At 48.9% G+C, this 23,897-nt stretch overlaps 1 protein-coding gene across 1 annotated transcript; it reads left to right on the top strand.

Annotated features, from left to right (window-relative positions):
- Positions 1–14,101: 14,101 nt before the first annotated feature.
- On the top strand, positions 14,102–14,692 carry LOC146756943 (olfactory receptor 14J1-like). Its single transcript, XM_085523275.1, has one exon. It carries the CDS (start codon positions 14,102–14,104, stop codon positions 14,690–14,692), a length of 591 nt encoding a protein of 196 aa, XP_085379401.1.
- The last annotated feature ends 9,205 nt before the right edge of the window (positions 14,693–23,897 follow it).

Below are 23,897 nucleotides of genomic sequence, written 5' to 3'. Positions count from 1 at the left end.
CTGGGAACATCTCTAAGTCTATAGTTATGGGGCTGGGGACACAGTTATCAGGCTGAAGATTCGGTTATGGGGTTTTGGGTCACACTTATGCGGCTAGGGATGGACTTATGGGGCTGGGGTCTCCATTGGCTTCTATGAGGTCACACTGATGGGGTTGGGGACGCACTTATGGGGCTGGGGAGGCACTTATGGGTCACACTTATGGGTCTGTGTTCCCAGTTATGGGGCTGGGGTCCCCATTGGCCCCTATGGGTTCACACTTATGGGTCTGGAGCCTCACTTATGGGTCTGGAGCCTCACTTATGGGGCTGGAGTTCCACTTATGGGGATGGATTCACACTAAGGAACTCAGTTATGGGGATTTGGGTCCCAATTATGGGTCTGGACACCCACTTATGGGGCTGGGGACATCTCCAAGTCTATAGTTATGGTGTTTTGGGACATACATATGGGTCTGTGTTCCCACTTATGGGGCTGGGGTCCCCACTGGCCTTTATGGGGTCACACTTATGAGGCTGGGGATGAAGTTATGGGGCTGGAGCAACACTTATGGCTCACATTTATGAGGCTGGGGACATCTCAAAGTTTCATAGGGTCTCGGTTAGGGGGCTTTGGGTGACACTTATAAGGCTAGGGTCCCCATTGGCCCCTATGGGGTCACACTTATGGGTTTGGAGCCTCTCTTATGGGTCACACTTTATGGGGCTGCGGAGGCACATGGGGTTTGGGGTATCACTTATGGGGCTAGAATCGTACTTATGGGGTTTGGGGTCACAATTATGGGTCTGTGTTCCCACTTATGGGGCTGGGGTCCCCATTGACCCCTATGGGGTCCCACTTATGGGTCGCACTCACCTTGTTGCTTGCCGGACTTCCCGTTTTCATTGGGGTGAATGAGGCCCCATATAAATGGGGTTTGTGGTCACACTTATGGGTCTGTGTTCACACTTATGGGTCTAGGGACCCACTTATGGGTCTGGAGCCTCACTAATGGGTCTGGAGACCTCTCCAAATCTATAGTTATGGGGTTGGGGCCACACTTATGGGTCTGTGTTCACACTTATGGGGCTGGAGACCCACTTATGGGGCTGGGGACATCTCCAAGTCTATAGTTATGGGGCTGTGGCCACACTTATGGGTCTGAGGACCCACTTATGGGGCTGGAGCCTCACTTACGGGTCACACTTATGGGTCTGGGGCCCACATTGGCCCCTATGGGGCCACACTTACAGGGATAGAATAATAGTTATGTGGTTTTGGGTCACACTTATGATTCTGGGGACCCACTTATGGGTCTGGATCCTCACTTATGGGTCTGTGTTCCCACTTATGGGGCTGGGGTCCCCATTAGTCCCTATGGGGTCACACTTATGGGTCGCACTTACCTTGTTGCTTGCCGGCCTTCCCGTTGTCATTGGGATGAATGAGGTCCCATATAAAGGCCTTGATGGACTCATCACCTGATAATGGAGCAGGCAATAGAGCAGGATGGCCCTAGAGATGGTGACTTGCGGAATCAAACCCCATAACCGCCAAGTAGTTATAAAGCAGGTATGTTTAATGAGTGATGCACACACACCCTGGTGCAAGGGGGGTAGCTCCACCTCACTTGCACACCGTCAGGAGAAAGCGTGCAACAGTTATAGGCTGAACTAATACATCATCAATAGTTTGCAGGAATTGGGATACATATTCATTACATTCCTCAGACCCCATTAGCATGCAGTCCCTCCCCCTTTATGCATGTGTAGTGAGTTGTGGGGGTGCTCGTGGGATGAAGGCTCATCATCTTCCTCCCCGTAAACTTTCGACCCTTCAGGAGGGGCACCCCCCAACCTGGTTCCAGTTGCTCTGTGGACATCTAATCACCACGCTGTTCTCAGGCTGTTCCACCCTGATCTTCATGGCCTTCATCCCCTTGTTTTCTCAAGCTTAGTGTCTGCTATTCACCCTCTCTCCAATAAGCAAAATAAATACCCCCCTTAACATAAACTATCTATCTGTAACTACCCTTTGCCTTAGTGAGGCCCCCTTTCCCTTTCTGTAGCAAAGTGTTCCCTTTTCATCTACTATGGGGTCCGTTTTCACTATTCACTGACACTTCATGATGGATGGGCAAGGAAGATGAGGAAAGGCTGCTGCCCTTTGTGAGAGTGCACTGAGCTCTGCCTGGGGATGGCAGAGGAGCCAGCTGAGAACTGATGGAAAAGGCACAAAGAGGAGAGCGGCAGATTCTGTTCCTTGCTTCCTGATCAGGAAGAACAAGAGGAGGAGGACAGGCAGGAATCTGAGTTACAGCTCAGATGGAATTGTCTTCAGACTGCCTGCTATGGTGCAGTGTTTTGGTTCTAGGAGTAAACCACTGATAACACTCTGATGTTTACAGCTGCTGCTAAGAAGTGTTGTAAGGAGCCAAGGCCATGGTCAGTGGAGGGCACATGGAGCTGGGAGGGAACAGTGAGGACAGCTGACTGAAAGTGGCCAAAGGGACGTTCTCTATCACCTGACAGCAAGCAGAAAATGTATTGAAAGGGATGGGAGTTCATCTCAGTCTCTTCACTGCCCAGAGCCCAGCTGGGCATCAGACTGGTGGTGCTGAGCAAGAGCTTGTGCATCACTTGTTACATACGATTCCATATCAACAGATATATAGTGATAACTATTACTCCTCTCATTTTATCTCTCTTAGTAAATTGCTTTGTTACAACCCACACGATGTACTTTTTTTTCCCAGTTCTGTTCCCCATCCGACTGGGAATGGGGCAGTGCACAAAGCACTGTGTGCTGCTGAGCCACATGTTGGGTTCAACAACCACCATCATTTTGGTGCCTGATGTGAGGCTCCAAGGGTTGAGATAACAGCACAACTGTCCAGAGTGAGATAACACAGGGCTTTGTGGGAGCTGGAGAACTGCTGGCCATGACGCTGATAGTTTCCCTGTTTGTGGAGCTTGCTGAGTCTTCTCATGAAGCTGCATTGCACAGCTCCTTGCTTGCTGCTTGTTTTCCCTGCTGCATTATTTGTCAACTCTGGATGCTGGATTAGGGTATTTATTTTGCTATGCTTTTTGACCTTGATTTGTATCATGATAAAATTGGCAGCTGACAAATGAAATTTTGTGCACAGTCAGCTCTGTGGTCATCTTTGGTTTTTGGAAGTAATATTGTTGGTATGATTAGGAATTACACATTTGACATTGACTTCTCTGGGAGCCCAGGGCTATTCAAGGACTGACTGGATATTGTGTTGAGGGACATGGTTTAGTGGGAGCTATTGGTAATAGGTGAACGGTTGGACTGGATGATCTTTTAGGCCTTTTCTAACCTTGGTGGTACTAGGATTCTAGGATTGAGGTTAAACATTATTCAGGAATATCAGTGAGAGATCTGCCCCAAGGTGAGAAGGCTCTGCATGGCAGGGGGTGTGGGACCGTCTTGGCAGCTGCCTGGAGAGGTGGGCACCCCCAGGGCTTTGGAACTTCATCTCTGAGCAACTGCAGGATCCTGTGAACCTGGTAGAATATTGGGGACAGGTCTGCTGTGGTTCTGGTAATTCCCCAAGAAACACAGATGACTGCAGTGTGCCAGATCCAGAGAGCTGGAAATGCTGACAGTGCTGCAGCCTCTGCAACTCCTGGCACAGACCTTGAAGCAGTTCCAAGGTTTTGCTACATGCCCTGTAGTGTCTCCATGCTCTGTGACAGATCCTGCTGTCACTCCACCCCTCATAATGAGCTCTGCAGTCACTCCTGCTACAGGTCCTGTAGCTGTTCTAAGTTTTGCTATAAGAAAATGAAACAAATGCCTCTCAGGTGTGGTGCGCTGTGCCAGGAGGAACAACCCTGTGGTCACTCTAAACCTACCAATGAGCCCAGTGGCTGCTAAAACTTCAGTCCCATGTCCTGTGGTGATTCCAGCTCTGGCAATGACCTCTGCAGTTACTCCAACTCCTGCAACTGCCCGACAGTCTCTTCAGTTCCTACAGTGAAGCCTATGGCTGTTAAAACCCCTGCAACTAGTCCTGGACTTGCAAACAGCTAAACATAGGGATTAGTTCATAAATGTTTGCAACTGCATATGTTGTATATGTGTGAAAATACACTAAATATATTATATATGTATAAATACATTTGTCATAATTATTATCCTTTTCTTTTTCTCTTTGTCTCAACCCATAAAATTTAAACCACAGCACTGCCCCGAGACGGTTACGGGTCTCCTTGGGATTATTCAATTTGATCCGGTCACGCACTGAAGAGAAATAGAAGATCTTGAGGACTTCTCAGGGAGCAGCTCCTGAGGTATATTCCTAACACCAGCTTTGGAAGAGGCCTCCAGTTCTCTGGGCCTGCTCTGAAAGGGCCTTCATGTTATGGCACTGCCAGCAAAGAGATCAGCTCTGACACAGCCGTTCATATTGGCAGCTACTGACTGCAGCCCTGGATTGCTGCTGTAGAAGCAACAAGACTGTCATGAGACCCACAAGACCTTCAGGCCTGCACAAATGAGAGGACTTGAGAGCACTGTGTCAGTGTAAAGACATCAGAAATGAGAAGAGCACATTGAGCTGATGTCTGCGGCTGTACCTCCCCAAATCCAGACAAAGTAGGAAAAAACAAACAAAAAAAAAAGCTAAGTAAAAGTCTATTTTGAAACATTTTAGGCATCTTATAACGTATTCGGAAAATCTGGTTACATGTTTACATGAGCTAATGGAGTGAGAAAATGGAAATTAGGTAGGAAAGAAGTGAAATACATTTTTATAAATAAGTTCAATAACATTATTTCTCACGTTGCTATATCTTACATAATCAAACAGACAAAGATGCATAAAACATAAAGAACCATCACTGGGAATCCTATGAGGAAGTTGTGCATTTTATGGAAGCTGGAATAGTGTGTATTGCAACACCTTCCTGAGAGCGTGCTTGATCTCCCTGTTCCTCATGCTGTAGATAATAGGGTTCAGTGTTGGAGGAACCACTGCGTACAGAAGTGCCACTGTCAGATCCAGGAGTGGGTAGGAAATGGAGGGGGGCTTCAGGTAGGCAAAAAAGCCAGTGCTGAGAAACAGGGAGACCACAGCCAGGTGAGGGAGGCACGTGGAGAAGGCTTTGTGCCGTCCCTGCTCACAGGGCATCCTCAGCACTGCCAGGAAGATCAGCACATAGGACACCACTATGAAAACAAAGCAGCCAAAGGCTAAAATGACACTAAAAATGAGAAACACAATTTCCCTGAGATTTGATTCTGAGCAGGAGAGCTTGAGGATCTGGGGGATTTCACAGAAAAACTGTTTCACTACATTGCCTTGGCAGAGAGGCAGTGAAAACGTACTGGCAGTGTGCAGCAGGGAATTGAGAACCCCAGTGCCCCAGGCAGCTGCTGCCATGGTGGCACAAGCTCTGCTGTCCATCAAGGTCCCGTAGTGCAGGGGCTTGCAGATGGCAATGTAGCGGTCATAGGACATGATGGTGAGAAGGGACAACTCTGCTGAGATGAAGAAGAGAAAGAAAAAGAGCTGTGCAGCACATCCTGCGTAGGATATGGTCCTGGTGTCCCAGAGGGCGTTGGCCATGGCTTTGGGGAGAGTGGTGGAGATGCAGCCCAGGTCGAGGAGGGCCAGGTTGAGGAGGAAGAAGTACATGGGGGTGTGCAGGCGGCGGTCGCAGGCTACGGCTGTGCTGATGAGGCCGTTGCCCAGGAGGGCAGCCAGGTAGATGCCCAGCAAGAGCTAGAAGTGCAGGAGCTGCAGCTGCCGCGTGTCTCCCAATGGCAGCAGGAGGAACTCGCTGATGGAGCTGCTGTTGGGCATCTGCTGTTGTTGGGCTTGGAGTCCTGCTCAGAGTGCAGAAGATAATGACAAGTCACGACCATTCTCAGAGACACTCCTCCTGCTATACTATGAAATGTTTTCATTCTCCTACAACAGTATACATTTAGCACCATTACTTGCATTTAATATCATAAATTTCAGCATTCCGTAGGCAGAATCAGCATTTGGAGCTCTAACCATTCCTCTTACTTACTTACCTCATCCTGTCTCCCTGGATATTTTCATCTGTTTCCTGTCTCATGTCTTTATCCCAACTGCTCTTAGCGCCCCAAAAGCAGCCTCTGTGCCATTTAAATTCAGTTAGAAAAAGTTACCTGTTTGCAGCTAAAGTGAATTATTCATACCTACAGAAAATGATGATAATTAATATTGTTTCCATCCTACAAAAAATGGGAGACTGGAAGCACAACATGTGTGAATTTTACAAAACAAGCAACTGACTGATGAATAATTCTCTGAAGTGTGACTGCCACTTTCTGCCTACAATTCGTTTTTCCTCAGAACAGGAAATGGAAATCCCCTGCCCTGGATCTCCTCTTCCAAGGGCCCTAGGAAACAGAGCTGTGCAATAGATCTGTGATCCCCCTGCCCCAGGCAGCAGCTGTGGCAGCACAAGCCCTGCCGGGGGGCTCCTTCCCCCCACACCACACGTCTCCCCGCAGCGCCCTGGGCAGCTCCCCGGGCAGGCTGAGTGCTGAGCCTGGCAGGCGGCAGAGTCCCATACCCGGCACACAGCCCCTGGGGCACAGCAGGGACCCTGCTCTGCAGGACCGCCCTGGGCACCCGCCTGCAGCCCCGGCTGCACAGCCTGCAGCCGTGCTGGGACATGCAGCTCCCCCCCCCACACACACCCCGTAGCTCTTATGCTGCAGCACGGAAGCCCTCAGCTGGACCAGAAGGCTTTTTCCACAGTAAAGAAAGATGCATTACCTGCAGCCAATCTGCTATGGAATGTTGCATATTTTGTTAACCCTCTATTAAAAGCAGCTGCATTGCCTACTGCATGAGCCTTACCGTGTTGTGGTCTGTGAGCAATGCTCCTTCATAGAGCTCACAGCCCGCTCACACAGTACATATCTTGTAAGCTCACTCCAATTTCTCTCCTCTCTTTCTGTCACCTGCAGGCTGTGCTGTGCACAAGAGCTGCTCCTGGGCACAGCTGTCTCTCTACGTCTCTGCCCACTTTTATGAGCTCCCTGTGTTTTAGGAGCCCAACCCAGCTGAGCAGTAGAGGATGTCATTTTTATCCTTCCCACTTGTCTCCCCTGAGATTTCCCTGCATCATCATGGCCAACAGTTCCTGAAAGTCAACAGCATCATGACTGTGCTTTGAAATCTGTTGAATTTAACACCAGATTTCTAGTGGTCAGTGACTAATTCCTGACATGTGGTGAGGCCTCTCAGAGAGTGTTTGCTCAAAGAGGGCACTCATACAAGTACAGGATATCATAGAATCATAGACTCATAGAATCACCAAGTTTGGAAAAGATTTAAAAGATCATTCAGTCCAGCTGTTCACCTATCACCAATAGCTCCCACTAAACCATGTCCATCAACACAACGTCCAATCATTCTTTGAACGCCTCTAGGGTCGGTGAATCCACCACCCCCCTGGGCAGTCCATTCCAGGTCCCAAAGTTCAGGACTTGGCATCTGGTCTTGGTGAACCTCATCCCATTGGCTTCATCCCAGCTCTCCAGCCTGTCCAGATCCCTCAGTAGGGCCTTGGTAACTTCAGGCAGATCTACACTCCCAGCTAATTTGTTGTAGTTTGCAAACCTACATAGGATGCACTCAATGACCTCATCCAGGTCATCAGTAAAGGTTCTGAAGAGGACAGGCCCCAGCACAGACCCCTGGGGAACACCAGGTAGGCACACAGGTAGGAGTCCAGGCTGGTCTTGAATACCTCCGGAGAAAGGGACTCCCCAACCCCTTGTGCAGCCTGTTCCAGGGCTCTGTCACCCTCACTGTAAAGATTTTCCTGCACACATTTGTGCAGAACTTCCTATTCTCCAGTTTCTGACCATTTCCCCTTGTCTTGTCTCCACAGACTGCTGAAAAGAGCCTGGTCTCTTCTCTTTGACCCCACACCTCAGATTTGAGCACTGACATGAGAGCAACCCCCTGCACCTTTCCCTGCAAGCAGAGCATCACAGAGCAGAGACAAAGTCCCCATGTATCATGCAGTGTTATTCTGCTTACCAATAGAAGAGGCCCGTCTTTCTCTATGCTCCATCTGTGGCATACTCCAGAGTTCAAGGCATTGCAAAGCTATGGCACATCTACGTTCTTGCAATGATGACACCTTAGTATGCTCTGGGCTCTCATTTCAATTGCATCTAAATAAGTCTAGGGTCATACCAGTTGATGGGAAGCTGGCAAATGTTGTCTCATTGTAAGGAAGAGCAAGAAAGATGACACGGGCAATTACGGACTTGTCAGTCTCACTCCAGTGCCTGGTAAAAGTATGGAGAAAATGATGGTGGGAGTTATGGACAAACAGCTGAAGGACAATTCTGTCATTGGTTGCAGCCAATGCAAGTTCCCGAGGGGAAGGTCCTGTTTAACTTCTGATTCCTTTATGACATGATTATCCATTTAGCTGACCAAGGGAAGCCAGCTGATGTTATCCCTGAGGATTTCAGTAGAGTTTTTGAGACTACTCACAGCACCCTTCTGGGCAGAATGTCCTGCATACGGCTAGACAGAAACGGAATGTGGTGGGTGAACAGTTGGCCAATATGTCAGGCCAAACAGACTATAGTAATTGTGTTTCATCAGGCAGGTAGCTGGTCATTGTCAGGGTTCCCCAGGGCTCCATTTTAGGGCCACTTCTCTTTCATGTTTTTGTGGATGACTTGCATGCAGGACTAGAAGATGTTCTGAGCAAGTTTGCTGATGAGACCAGATGAGGAGGTGCTGTTGCCTCCACTGAGGGTGGAGAGAACTTGCAGAGAGATGTGGACAAGTCAGAGAAATGGGTACCAGTTGGTACTAAGCACCAAGTGCATAAAGCATTACAAGAACAAGTGCCTGATTGTGCATTTTGGTAGGGGCAACACTGGACATACACACTGACTGGATATGGGACATTGGAGGGTGGTCTGACTGAAAAGGATTGGGGTGGGGGTCCTGGTCAGCATCAAATTGAATGTGAGTCAGCAGTGTGCCCAGACAGCCAGGAAGGCCAATGCTCCCCTAAAGTGCATCAAACAATTTATTGCTATCTGGGTAAGGGAAAGGATTGTCTCCCTCTGCTCTGCGCTGCTGCAGCCTCACCTGGAGCACTGGGTGCACTTCTGGGCACCGCAGAAGATAAAGTGCATCAAACTATGGGAGAGTGTGCACAGGAGGGCACTGGAACTGAGAGATCAGAGATTCAGAGTTACATTGGGATTGACTGCTTGTTCAGACGGGGCCCTTCTCACATCCCACATCCTGTGATGAGACACAGGGCACATGTGGGTTATGAACTTGACAGCATTTCTGCAACACATGCAGAGCCTGGGATCTTCCCTTCCCATGTCTTTCACTTAACATCATATAGATTTCCAACTCACTGCCACAGGAAGTGCCCTGAGCCAACATGAGAGACAGGATCTCCATGCCAAGGGTCTGGGAATCAGGGCTTGTCCTGTTTGCTTTTTAAGACAAAGGAGGATTTTCTTAGCATCAGAGCCACCATGCCAGTGCCTTTGCCTGACTGGAGTCATGGCTTCCAATTATCTGCTCTAACTAGTCCCTTGGGAAGCTTGCTTGCTAATGGCCCTCAGTGGGCCCATTAATACTCCAAGAAACTTCACTGTTACTTCTGACTTTGTCTTGCCAAGTACTTTATGCAAACTTCTCTCTGCACTGGAGGTTGATGGACTCAGCACCATATGCACCCTGGGGCCCATTATAAACTAAAGAGCCTCTTGTGCCTTGTGCCTTCCTGTTGTCTTCTTCAGGTTTTCAGAACGTGTTCAGCAAAATGGAGAGAGCTTAAAGAGCAAGAATCCAAAATGCATTTAATGTCTGTTTATTTATAGTTTGTTTTATACAAGAAGTTAAAGAAGCACTTTGCAACTGATGTCAATGCAGAATGTCCCCAATGAGTTCTATTCTGTTGCTGTGTGGACAAAGTTCCTCCTCAACCTCCCCACCCCTCTTCTACTCTCATTGGCCCCATGGGACTTGCATCACTTTTCCTCACATCACTCTTCTCCTCTGCCGTCACCCGCTCAGTGTTAAACCTCCTTTGTACCAACTCCCACTGGCTTTCCACAGAGAACCAGCTGCACACAGAAAAAGAAAGATTTCTCTTTATTTATGGCCAACAAACAGAAGGAAAGGTGATGCAACTGAATGAACAGAAAAACACAGTGATCAATTGCATGCCACGTCCAAGCTGCTTCTATTGAGGTTTATCTTTCATAGGGAATATTTGCACAAGAAATGAGTTAGACACAGATAGGATGGGATAGATAGAATCACAGTGAAGGACTTGACAACAGATTTTTGAGGAATGGAGAAAATTCCAGTAATCTCCCTGGGATAGATCAGCCAGGGAGTTGGGAGGTATCAACGTAAAATTGAACAGGAATTGTGAGTATTTCACACACTGAGCATGAAAAATTAAAAAGAGAGAAAGAGAAAGAGAAAAAGAAAAAAAAAAAAAGAAAGATAAAGAATGAAAGGAAAAGGAAAATTAAAAGGAAAAGGAGAAGAAAACGACATAGCAAAAGAAAAAGAAAGAGAAAATGAAAAGATAGGAAGGGATAGAATCACGGTGAAGGAGTTGACAACACAGTCCATCAGACTTTGGTGAGATGGAGCAAACTTGAGTCATCCCCCTAAAAGTCAGAAATCAGACCGATAATTGGGAGGTGTCTGACTGAACAAAGACAAGGGATGGGGAAATCTGGCAGGCTGTGATAGGAGCGTGTGTCTAAATGGCCTGCTGAAAACATGCCCTTAACCATGGCCATTTATTTAGGAGAGCTGGAGACACCTGGAGGATGAGGGACATCAAATAGGCAGCAGGGAAAATCAGCGGCAGGCGCCAGGCTATAGTCACAGGTCATTGGCACTGGCACCACTGTCTGTGTCTCTGAACCTGAAGGCATTTGTGCCCAGCAAAAACAATTCTGGAAAACATCGTAGTTTCAGAAAAAGAACAAGAAAAAAAAAAAAAGGAAAAAAGGACATCAAATCACCTCAAAGATTCATATTTACAACTTAAAATGGAAGAAGACTCATGAGAATTTCTCATGTTGAGAAGGGTTAACACGTTCTCATTGATTTTGATCTTTGTCTTCAATCCTTTGTCTCAATTTTATTGACATTTATGAACATCTTCTAAGCTTACACCTTCAAAATAAATAAATAAATAAATAAAAAGAGATACATGAGCATCTTGCACTTGGCCTGATGCCCCTTTGACCTTTAGAATTCCCACCAGACCTTCCATGCTGGAGAGCATGAGATCCAGCAGAGAATCTCTCCACTTTGGTTCCTCCACAGCTTGGTCAAGAATCTCCCATCTGTGCTCTCCACGGATCTGCTGGATGGCACATGCCCTGCTGTGCTGTCCCTGCAGCAGATACTGGAGTGAAAAAGGCTCCCAAAGAGGACAATGGCCTGACAACATGTTAAACCCATCTGTCTGCAGAGGGCACCTTCCAATTGCTCTCTATGATCAAGAAGCCAGGAACAGACACTGATGGTCTCCTCTGTTTGCCATTTCCATTAGCTCTGACATGGCTGCTCTTCCTTCCCAAGGCAGAGCTCAGTGCACTCTCACAGAGGGCAGTCGCCCTTCCTTGACTCCTCGCCCATCCATCCTAAAAACTCTGTATCCCCCTTGCGCTACAGTGCAGTTGTGGAAGCCATTAAACTGTGTTCCCATGGTCCAAACAGGAGCTCAGGCCTGCAGCTCTACCAAGATTTCTAGCTTATTGTGCGTTGGTGTTTGCATTAGTGCAAAACCACAGAAGTAATCATCCTAATTGAAAATCATCACTGGACATAGCTGGACTGGATAGCTCATCTATGGTATCAGTGTGCAGAAGGTGGCACACAGACATTAGAGCGATTGTGGGTCTTGGAGGTGACGTAGCAGCACGGACACACCATAGGCATGGCTTTGCTGAAGGCCCTGTGCTGCTTTTGCAGCTGCATGTGAATTCACCAGACAGCCAGGGCTATCGCGTCTCTGGCCCTCAGCTGATGCCCAGGAAAAAGGTGTCTATCTCAGGGATTTCCCACACGGTTTACAAGCACTGGCACACATCAGGAGCAGCCCAGGCATGGTGGGCATCACACAGTGTCTGTGTGTGAGCAGCTGCTTCCCGGCTGAAGGACCGAGGACTCAGAGCAGGAGCTCACATGCAGGCAACTCCTTGTGCACTTCTGAACGGAACCAGAGGAATCCCAGGTCCTGTGGGTGTTTAGGGAGCTGAATCCCATTTCAGCTCCAGGATTTCTGTCAAGGGATGAGACTCCTGCACTGCCTCAGCTGGATCACTGTCCTGCACAGGGAAAGTCCAAACCTCACCTCCCTTGTCTGGGTGCCCTCATCAAACGATCTGTGGGAGCACTCCCCATATGTCTCCAATCAGTCACTGACCACTGGACATGTGGTGGTTAATTGAGAGAATTTCATCGCACAGTCATGATGCTGATGTCTTTCAGGAGCTGTTGGCTGTGAGGACCCAGGGACATGTCAGGAAAGATGAGTGGGAAGGATAAAAATGACATCATCTGTTGCTGAGCTGGGCTGGGCTCCTGGGACACAGGGAGCTCATAAATGTGGGCAGAGCTGCAGAGAGACAGCTGTGCCCAGGAGCAGCTCTTGTTCACAGCACAGCCTGCAGCTGAAAGAAGCAGAGGAGAGAAACTGGAGAGAGCTTCCAGGATGTGTGTAGTGTGAGCAGGCTGCGTGCTCTCTGCAGGAGAGACCATGACAAGGTAAGTCACACTGCAGACCGTGAGCTGCTTTTCACAGAGGGTTAACTTAATTTGGGATATCCCATAGCAGATCTGGATGTAGGCACTGCATGTTTCTTTACTGTGTTAAAAGCCTTCTGCTCCAGCTGAGGGCTTCTGTACTGCAGTGTCAGAACACAGCCTTGAGGGCTGCATGTCCCAGCACGGCTGCAGGCTGTGCAGCCGGGGCTGCAGGCAGGTGCCCAGGGCTGTCCTGCAGAGCAGGGTCCCTGCTGTGCCCCAGGGGCTGTGTGCCGGGTATGGGACTCTGCCGCCTGCCAGGCTCAGCACTCAGCCTGCCCGGGGAGCTGCCCAGGGCGCTGCGGGGAGACGTGTGGGGGGAAGGAGCCCCCCGGCAGGTCTTGTGCTGCCACAGCTGCTGCCTGGGGCAGGGGATCACAGCTCCACTGCACAACTGAATGTTTCTGAGGGTACTTTGCAAGAGGAGAGCCAAGGCAGGGGGTTTCCATTTCCTGTTCTGAGGCAAAGAGGTTTGGAGTCAGAAATCTAAAAGGGGCAATAGGGGTTCTGAGAATTTTTTGTCGATCAATTGCTTGTTTTGTGAACATTCACACATGATGCGCTTTCAGTCTCCCCTTTCTCGAAGGATGGAATTATCATCATTTTCTGTAGGCATGAATAATTCACTTATCCTACAAACAGGCAGCATTTTCTAACGGAAACTGAACGACGCAGAAGCTGGAGTATGGGGCTCTAAGAGCACTTGGGGTAAATATATGAGACATGAAACAGATGAAAATATCCAGGGAGAAGGGATAAGAAAATAAGAGGAAGGTCAGAGCTCCATATGCTGCTTCTGCTTAAGGAATGCTGAACGACATGAAATTAAATGCATGTAATGGTGCTAAATGTACACTGTTGTAGGAGAATGAAAACATTTCATAGTATAGCAAGAGGAATGCCTCAGAGAATGGTCTGGACTTGTCATTATCTTCTGCGCTCTGAACAGGACTCCAAGCCCAACAACAGCAGATGCCCAACAGCAGCTCCATCAGTGAGTTCCTCCTGCTGCCGTTGGCAGACACGTGGCAGCTGCAGCTCCTGCACTTCTGGCTCTTGCTGGGCATCTACCTGGCTGCCCTCCTGGGCAACGGCCTCATCAGCACAGCCGTAGCCTGCGACCGCCGCCTGCACACCCCCATGTACTTCTTCCTCCTCAACCTGGCCCTCCTCGACCTGGGCTGCATCTCCACCACTCTCCCCAAAGCCATGGCCAACGCCCTCTGGGACACCAGGGCCATTTCCTACGCAGGATGTGCTGCACAGCTCTTCATGTCCTATGACCGCTACGTTGCCATCTGCAAGCCCCTGCACTACGGGACCTTGATGGACAGCAGAGCTTGTGCCACCATGGCAGCAGCTGCCTGGGGCGCTGGGGTTCTCAATTCCCTGCTGCACACTGCCAGTACGTTTTCACTGCCTCTCTGCCAAGGCAATGTAGCGAAACAGTTTTTCTGTGAAATCCCCCAGATCCTCATACTCTCCTGCTCAGAATCAAATCTCAGGGAAACTGTGTTTCTCAATTTTAGTATCAGTTTAGTATTTGGCTGCTTCGTTTTCATAGTAGTGTCGTATGTGCAGATCTTCATGGCCGTGCTGAGGATACCCTCTGAGCAAGGACGGCACAAAGCCTTCTCCACATGCCTCCCTCACCTGGCCGTGGTCTCCCTATTTCTCAGCACTGGCTTTTTTGCCTACCTGAAGCCCCCGACCATTTCCTCCCCACTCCTGGATCTGACAGTGGCACTTCTGTACTCAGTCATTCCTCCATCACTGAACCCTGTTATCTACAGCATGAGGAACAGGGAGATCAAGCACGCTCTCAGGAAGGTGTTGCAATTATCACTATTCCAGCTTCCATAAAATGCACAACTTCCTCATAGGATTCCCAGTGATGGTTCTTTATGTTCTATGCATCTTTGGTTGTTTGATTACGTGAGATATAGCAACGTAAAAAAAAAAAAAAAAGAATATTGAACTCATAAATAAAAATGTATTACACTTCTTTCCTACCTAATTTCCATTTTTTCACTCCAAGAGCTCATGTAAACATGTAACCGGATTCCCTGAATACGTTTGAAAATACCTGAAATGTTTTCAAAAAAGACATTTGCTTAGGTTTTCTGTTTTCCTACTTTGTCTGGATTTGGGGAGGTACAGCCACAGACAGCAGCTCAACGTGCTCTTTTCATTTCTGATCTCTTTACACCACCACAGTGCTCTCGAGCCCTCTCATTTGTGCAGTCCTGAAGGTCTTGTGTGTCTCACGACTGTACTGTTGCCTCTACATCAGCAATCCAGTGCTGCAGTCAGTAGCCGGCAATATGAACAGGCCTGTCAGAGCTGGTCTCCTTGCTGGCACTGCCATAACAAGAGAGCTGCTTTAGAGTAGGACCAGAGAACTGGAGGGAGGCCTCTTCCAAAGCTGGTGTAAGGAATATACCCGAGGAGCTTCTCCCTGAGAAAACCTCGAGATCTTCTATTGCTCTTCAGTGTGTGACCAGATCAAATTGAATAGTCCCAAGGAGACCCGTAAGCGTCTCGGGGAAGTGCTGTGGTTTAAAGTTTATGGGTTGAGAAAAAGAGAAAAAGAAAAAGAATAATAATTATGACAAATGTATAATATATTTATTATATTTTCACACATATACAACATACGCAGTTGCAAACATATATGCACAGATACTAATAAACATGCATATCTGTTTGCAAGTCCAGGACTAGTTTCAGGGGTTTTAACAGCCAGAGGGTTCACTGTAGGAGCTGTACTGACTTTCAGGCTGTTGCTGGAGTTGAAGCAACCACAGAGTTCATTGCCAGAGCTGGAACCACTACAGGACATGTGACAAAGTTGGAGCAGCCACTGGGCTCATTGGAGGGGTTGGAGTGACCACAGGGCTGAACCTCCTGGCACAGTGCACCTCCCATGGGAAGAATTTGTAGGATTTTCTTATTACCATACCTGGAACAGCTACAGGACCTGTAGCAGGAGTGACTGCAGAGCTCATTATGAGGGGTGGAGTGACAGCGGGGTCTGTCCTACAGCTTGGAACAACTGCAAGACACGTGGCAAAAACTTGTACTGCTGCAGGGTCTGTGCCAGGAGTTGCAGAGGTCGCAACACTGTCAGCATGTCCAGCTCTCTGGATCTGGCACACTGCAGTCATGTGTGTTTTTTGGGGAATTACCAGAGCCACAGCAGACCTGCCCCCAATATTCTACCAGGTTCTCAGGATCCTGCAGTTGCTCAGAGATGAAGTTCCAAAGCCCTGGGGGTGCCCACCTCTCCAGGCAGCTGCCCAGACCGTCCCATACCCCCTGCCATGCAGAGCCTTCTCACCTTGGGGCAGATCTCTCACTGATATTCCTGAATAATTGTTTAACCTCAATCCTAGAATCCTAGAACCACCAAGGTTAGAAAAGGCCTAAAAGATCATCCAGTCCAACCGTTCACCTATTACCAATAGCACAACACAATATCCAGTCACACCTTGAACACCCCCGGGCTCCCAGAGAAGTCAATGTCAAATGTGTAATTCCTAATCATACCAACAGTATTACTTCCAAAACCCAAAGATGACCACAGAGCTGACTGTGCACAAAATTTCATTTGTCAGCTGCCAATTTTATCATGATACAAATCAAGGTCAAACAGCATAGCAAAATAAATACCCTAATCCAGCATCCCGAGTTGACAAATAATGCAGCAGGGAAAACAAGCAGCAAGCAAGGAGCTGTGCAATGCAGCTTCATGAGAGGACTCAGCAAGCTCCACAAACAGGGAAACTATCAGCATCATGGCCAGCAGTTCTCCAGCTCCCACAAAGCCCTGTGTTATCTCGATCTGGACAGATGTGCTGTTATCTCAACCCTTGGAGAATCACATCAGGCACCAAAATGATGGTGGTTGTTGAACCCCACATGTGGCTCAGCAGCACACAGTGCTCAGTGCACTGCCCCATTCCCAGTGGGATGGGGATGAGAACTGGGAAAAAAAAGTACATCGTATGGGTTGTAACAAAGCAATTTACTAAGAGAGACAAAAGGAGAGGAGTAGTAGTTATCACTATATATCCGTTGATATGGAATTGTATGTAACAACTGATGCACAAACACTTGCTCAGCACCACCAGACTGATGCTCAGCTGGGCTCTGGGCAGTGAAGAGACTGAGATGAACTCCCACCCCTTTCAATACAATTTCTGCTTGCTGTCAGCTGATAGAGAACGTCCCTTTGGCCACTTTCAGTCAGCTGTCCTCACTCTGTTCCCTCCCAGCTCCATGTGCCCTCCACTGACCATGGCCTTGGCTCCATACAACACTGCTTAGCAGCAGCTGTAAACATCAGAGTGTTATCAATGGTTTTCTCTTAGAACCAAAACACTGCACCATAGCAGGCAGTCTGAAGACAATTCCATCTGAGCTGTAACTCAGATTCCTGCCTGTCCTCCTCCTCTTGTTCTTCCTGATCAGGAAGCAAGGAACAGAATCTGCCGCTCTCCTCTTTGTGCCTTTTCCATCAGTTCTCAGCTGGCTCCTCTGCCATCCCCAGGCAGAGCTCAGTGCACTCTCACAAAGGGCAGCAGCCTTTCCTCATCTTCCTTGCCCATCCATCATGAAGTGTCAGTGAATAGTGAAAAGGGACCCCATAGTAGATGAAAAGGGAACACTTTGCTACAGAAAGGGAAAGGGGGCCTCACTAAGGCAAAGGGTAGTTACAGATAGATACTTTATGTTAAGGGGGAGCTGAGAGAGGGGGAATTACAGACGCTAAGCTTGAGAAAAGAAGGGGATGAAGGCCATGAAGATCAGGGTGGAACAGCCCGAGAACAGTGTGGTGATTAGATGTCCACAGAGCAGCTGGAACCAGGTTGGGGGGTGCCCCTCCTGAAGGGTCGAAAGTTTACGGTGAGGAAGATGATGAGCCTTCATCCCACCACCACCCCCACAACTCACTACACATGTGTAAGGGGGGAGGGACTGTATGCTAATGGGGTCTGAGGAATGCAGTGAATATGTATCCCAATTCCTGCCAACTACTGATGATGTATTAGTTCAGCCTGTATCTGTTGCACGCTTTCTCCTGACGGTGTGCAAGTGAGGTGGAGCTACCCCACTTGCACCAGGGTGTGTGTGCATCACTCATTAAACATACCTGCTTTATAACTACTTGGTGGTTATGGGGTTTGATTCCGCAAGTCACCATCTCTAGGGCCATCCTGCTCTATTGCCTGCTCCATTATCGGGGTGATGAGTCCATCAAGGCCTTTATATAGGACCTCATTCATCCCAATGACAACGGGAAGGCCGGCAAGCAACAAGGTAAGTGCGACCCATAAGTATGACCCCATAGGGTCCAATGGGGACCCCAGCCCCATAAATGGGAACACAGACCCATAAGTGAGGATCCAGACCCATAAGTGGGTCCCCAGAATCATAAGTGTGACCCAAAACCACATAACTGTGATTCTAGCCCCGTAAGTGTGACCCCATAGGGGCCAATGTGGGCCCCAGACCCATAAGTGTGACCCGTAAGTGAGGCTCCAGCCCCATAAGTGGGTCCTCAGACCCATAAGTGTGGCCACAGCCCCATAACTATAGACTTGGAGATGTCCCCAGCCCCATAAGTGGGTCTCCAGCCCCATAAGTGTGAACACAGACCCATAAGTGTGGCCCCAACCCCATAACTATAGATTTGGAGAGGTCTCCAGACCCATTAGTGAGGCTCCAGACCCATAAGTGGGTCCCTAGACCCATAAGTGTGAACACAGACCCATAAGTGTGACCACAAACCCCATTTATATGGGGCCTCATTCACCCCAATGACAACGGGAAGGCTGGCAAGCAACAAGGTGAGTGTGACCCATAAGTGGGACCCCATAGGGGTCAACGGGGACCCCAGCCCCATAAGTGGGAACACAGACCCATAAGTGTGACCCCAAACCCCATAAGTATGATTCTAGCCCCAAAAGTGATACCCCAAACCCCATAAGTACCTCCGCAGCCCCATAAAGTGTGACCCATAAGAGAGGCTCCAAACCAATAAGTGTGACCCCATAGGAGCCAATCGGGACCCTAGCCCCATAAGTGTCACCCAAAGCCCCCTAACTGAGACCCTATAAAAATTTTGAGATGTCCCCAGCATCATAAATGTGACCCATAAGTGTGGTTCCAGCCCCATAACTTCATCCCCAGCCCCATAAGTGTGACCCCATAAAAAACAGTGGGGACCCCAGCCCTATAAGTGGGAACACAGACCCATAAGTGTGACCCCATAGGGGCCAATGGGGACCCCAGCCCCATAAGTGGGAACACAGACCCATAAGTATGACCCAAAACACCATAACTATAGACTTGGAGATGGCCCCAGCCCCATAAGTGGGTGTCCAGACCCATAAGTGGGACCCCAAACAGCATAACTGAGTTCCTAAGTGTGAATCCAGTCCCATAAGTGGGACTCCAGCCCCATAAGTGAGGCTCCAGAGCCATAAGTGAGGCTCCAGACCCATAAGTGTGACCCCATAGGGGCCAATGGGGACCCCAGCCCCATAACTGCATCCCCAGCCCCATAACTGTAACCCCAACCCCATAACTGAGACCCTAAAGACTTGGAGATGTCCCCAGCCTCATAAGTGTGACCCCATAGGGGCCAATGGGGACCCCAGCCCCATAACTGGGAACACAGCCCCGTAAGTGCCTCCCCAGCTTAATAAGAGGGTCTCCAGCCCCATAAGTGTGACCTATAACTGCATCCCTAGCCCCATATCTGAGTCCCCAGCCCCATAAGTGTGACCCATAAGTGAGGCTCCAGCCCCATAAGTAGGTCCTCAGACCCATAAGTGGGACCCCAGACCCATAACTGCGTCTTCAGCCCCATAAGTGTGGCCCATAACTACATCCCCGGCCCCTTAAGTGTGACCCATATCTGCATTCCCAGCCCCATAAGTGTGACCAATAACTGGATCTCCAGCCCCATAAGTGTGACCTTAATGGGGACACTATGGGGGTCCCTGGTTGACATACCTGTACCCAGCCCCATAAGTGTGACCCATAAGTGGTTCCCCAGCCCCATAGGTTCATCTCCAGCCCCATAAGTGCACCCACAGCCGCATACCTGCATCCCCAATCCCATAACTGCATCCCCAGCCCCATAAGTGGGAACACAGACCCATATCTGAGTCCCCAGCCCCATAAGTGTGTCTTCAGCATCCTCAAGGGGAAGAGAGCTGGATCTGCTGACAGTGCTGCAGCCTCTGCAACTCTTGGCACAGACCCTGCAGCAGCTCCAAGGTTTTGCTACACGTGCTGCACTTACTCCACACTCTGGACAGATCCCGCTGTCACTCCACCCCTCATAATGAGCTCTGCAGTCACTCCTGCTACAGGTCCTGTAGCTGTTCCATGTATTGCTATAAGAAAATGAAACAAATTCCTCCCAAGGGAGGTGCACTGTGCCAGGAGGTTCAGCCCTGTGGTCACTCCAACCCCTCCAATGAGCCCAGTGGCTGCTCCAACTTCGTCACATGTCCTGTGGTGGTTCCAGCTCTGGCAATGAACTCTGGGGTCACTTCAACTCCAGCAACAGCCTGAAAGTCAGTACAGCTCCTACAGTGAACCCTCTGGCTGTTAAAACCCCTGCAACTAGTCCTGGACTTGCAAACAGATAAACATAGGGATTAGTTCATATATGATTGCAACTGCATATGTTGTATATGTGTGAAAATACACTAAATATATTATATATGTATAAATACATTTCTCATAATTATTATCTTTTTCTTTTTCTCTTTATCTCAACCCATAAAATTTAAACCACAGCACTGCCCCAAGTCTCTTACTGATCTCCTTGGGACTATTCAGTTTATCCGGTCACGCACTGAAGAGCACCACAAGATCTTGAGGATTTCTCAGGGAGCAGCTCCTGAGGTATATTCCTTACACCAGCTTTGGAAGAGGCCTCCAGTTCTCTGGTCCTGTTCTAAAGGGGCCCTCTTGTTACGGCAGTGCCAGCAAGGAGACCAGCTCTGACAGACCTGTTCATATTGCCAGCTACTGACTGCAGCACTGGATTTCTGCTGTAGAGGCAACAGGACAGTCGTGAGACACACAAGACCTTCAGGACTGCACAAATGAGAGGGCTTCAGAGCACTGTGGTGGTTTAAAGAGATCAGAAATGAGAAGAGCACGTTGAGCTGCTGTCTGTGGCTGTACATCCCCAAATCCAGACAAAGTAGGAAAACAGAAAACCTAAGCAAATGTCTTTTTTGAAAAGATTTTAGGTATCTTCAAACGTATTCAGGGAATCCGGTTACATGTTTACATGAGCTCTTGGAGTGAAAAAATGGAAATTAGGTAGGAAAGAAGTGTAATACATTTTTATTTATGAGTTCAATTTTTATTATTTTTTTTTATTTTACGTTGCTATATCTCACATAATCAAACAACCAAAGATGCATAAAACATAAAGAACCATCACTGGGAATCCTATGAGGAAGTTGTGCATTTTATGGAAGCTGGAATAGTGTGCATTGCAACACCTTCCTGAGAGCGTGCTTGATCTCCCTGTTCCTCATGCTGTAGATAACAGGGTTCAGTGTTGGAGGAACCACTGCGTACAGAAGTGCCACTGTCAGATCCAGGAGTGGGGAGGAATTGGATGGTGGCTTCAGGTAGGCAAAAAAGCCAGTGCTGACAAGTAGGGAGACCACAGCCAGGTGAGGGAGGCACGTGGAGAAGGCTTTGTGCCGTCCCTGCTCACAGGGCATCCTCAGCACGGCCATGAAGATCTGCACATAGGACACCAATATGAAAACAAAGCAGCCAAAGGCTAAAATGACAATAAAAATGAGAAACACAATTTCCCAGAGATTTGATTCTGAGTAGGAGAGCTTGAGGATCTGGGGGATTTCACAGAAAAAGTGCTTGACAACATTGCCTTGGCAGAGAGGCAGTGAAAATGTACTGGCAGTGTGCAGCAGGGAATAGAGAACCCCAGTGCCCCAGGCAGCTGCTGCCATGGTGGCACAAGCTCTGCTGTCCATCAAGGTCCCGTAGTGCAGGGGCTTGCAGATGGCAACGTAGCGGTCATAGGACATGATGGTGAGAAGGGAATACTCTGCTGAGAGGAAGAAGAGAAAGAAAAAGAGCTGTGCAGCACATCCTGTGTAGGAGATGGCCCTGGTGTCCCAGAGGGCATTGGCCATGGCTTTGGGGAGAGTGGTGGAGATGCTGCCCAGGTCGAGGAGGGCCAGGTTGAGGAGGAAGAAGTACATGGGGGTGTGCAGGCGGTGGTCGCAGGCTACGGCTGTGCTGATAAGGCCGTTGCCCAGGAGGGCAGCCAGGTAGATGCCCAGGAAGAGCCAGAAGTGCAGGAGCTGCAGCTGCCGCGTGTCTGCCAACGGCAGCAGGAGGAACTCGCTGATGGAGCTGCTGTTGGGCATCTGCTGTTGTTGGGCTTGGAGTCCTGCTCAGAGTGCAGAAGGTAATGACAAGTCCAGACCATTCTCAGAGACACTCCTCCTGCTATACTATGAAATGTTTTCATTCTCCTACAACAGTGTACATTTAGCACCATTACTTGCCTTTAATTTCATATATTTCAGCATTCCTTAAGCAGAAGCAGCATATGGAGCTCTAACCTTCCTCTTCTTTTCGTACCCTCCTCCCTGGATATTTTCATGTGCTTCATGTCTCATATCTTTAACCCTACTGCTCTTAGAGCCCCAAAAATAGCTTCTGTGCCATTCAGTGTGAATCCTAAAAATCTGCATGTTTGCAGATTTAGTGAATTATCCATGTCCACTGAAGATTAAGATTCCCTCAGAACAGGAAAAGGAAACCCCCTGCCTTGGCTATCCTGAAACAAAACATCATCAGAAACATTCAGTTCTGCAGTGGAGCTGTGATCCCCTACCCCAGGCAGCAGCTTTGGCAGCACAAGCCCTGCCGGGGGGCTCCTTCCCCCCACACGTCTCCCCGCAGCGCCCTGGGCAGCTCCTCGGGCAGGCTGAGTGCTGAGCCTGGCAGGCGGCAGAGTCCCATACCCGGCACACAGCCCCTGGGGCACAGCAGGGACCCTGCTCTGCAGGAAAGCCCTGGGCACCCGCCTGCAGCCCCGGCTGCACAGCCTGCAGCCATGCTGGGACAAGCAGCTCCCCCCCACACACACACCCCGTAGCTCTCACATGCATTACCTGCAGCCGATCTGCTATGGGATGTCGCATATTTTGTCAACCCTCTATTAAAAGCAGCTGCATTGCCTACTGCATGAGACTTACCGTGTTGTGGTCTGTGAGCAATGCTCCTTCATAGAGCTCACAGCCCGCTCACACAGTACATATCTTGTAAGCTCACTCCAATTTCTCTCCTCTCTTTCTGTCACCTGCAGGCTGTGCTGTGCACAAGAGCTGCTCCTGGGCACAGCTGTCTCTCTACATCTCTGCCCACTTTTATGAGCTCCCTGTGTTTTAGGAGCCCAACCCAGCTGAGCAGGAGAGGATGTCATTTTTATCCTTCCCACTTGTCTCCCCTGAGATTTCCCTGCATCATCATGGCCATCAGTTCCTGAAAGTCAACAGCATCATGACTGTGCTTTGAAATCTGTTGAATTTAACAACAGATTTCAGGTGGTCAGTGACAAATTCCTGACATGTGGTGAAGCCTCTCAGAGAGTGTTTGCTAAAGCAAAAAGGAGCACACAGACAGGGACAGGATACCATAGAATCATAGAAACACCAAGTTTGGAAAAGATTAAAAAGATCATTCAGTCCAGCTGTTCAACTATCACCAATAGCTCCCACAAATCCATGGCCCTCAACACAACGTCCAATGATTCCTGGAACACCTCCAGGGTCAGTGTATCCACCCCCACCCTTGGCAGTCCATGCCAGGTCCCAAAGTTCAGGACGTGGCATTTGGTCTTGGTGAAACTCATCCCATTGGCTTCAGCCCAGATCTCCAGCCTGTCCAGATCCTTCAGTAGGTCCTTGCTAATGACAGACAGGTCCACACTCGCAGCCAATTTGGTGAAATCAGCAAACCTACATAGGATGCACTCAGTGCCCTCATC

This window comes from Coturnix japonica, chromosome 24 (assembly GCF_054131305.1).
Source record: "Coturnix japonica strain WE chromosome 24, WE-NBRP24, whole genome shotgun sequence".
NCBI lineage: Eukaryota > Metazoa > Chordata > Aves > Galliformes > Phasianidae > Coturnix > Coturnix japonica.
The sequence above is the reverse complement of the archived record's forward strand: the minus strand, read 5'-3'. Positions and strand labels throughout refer to the sequence as shown.

Coding starts and splice junctions, on each gene's coding strand:
- LOC146756943 (XM_085523275.1), top strand. CDS start 14,102: ATGTCCTATGACCGCTACGTTGCCATCTGCAAGCCCCTGCACTACGGG.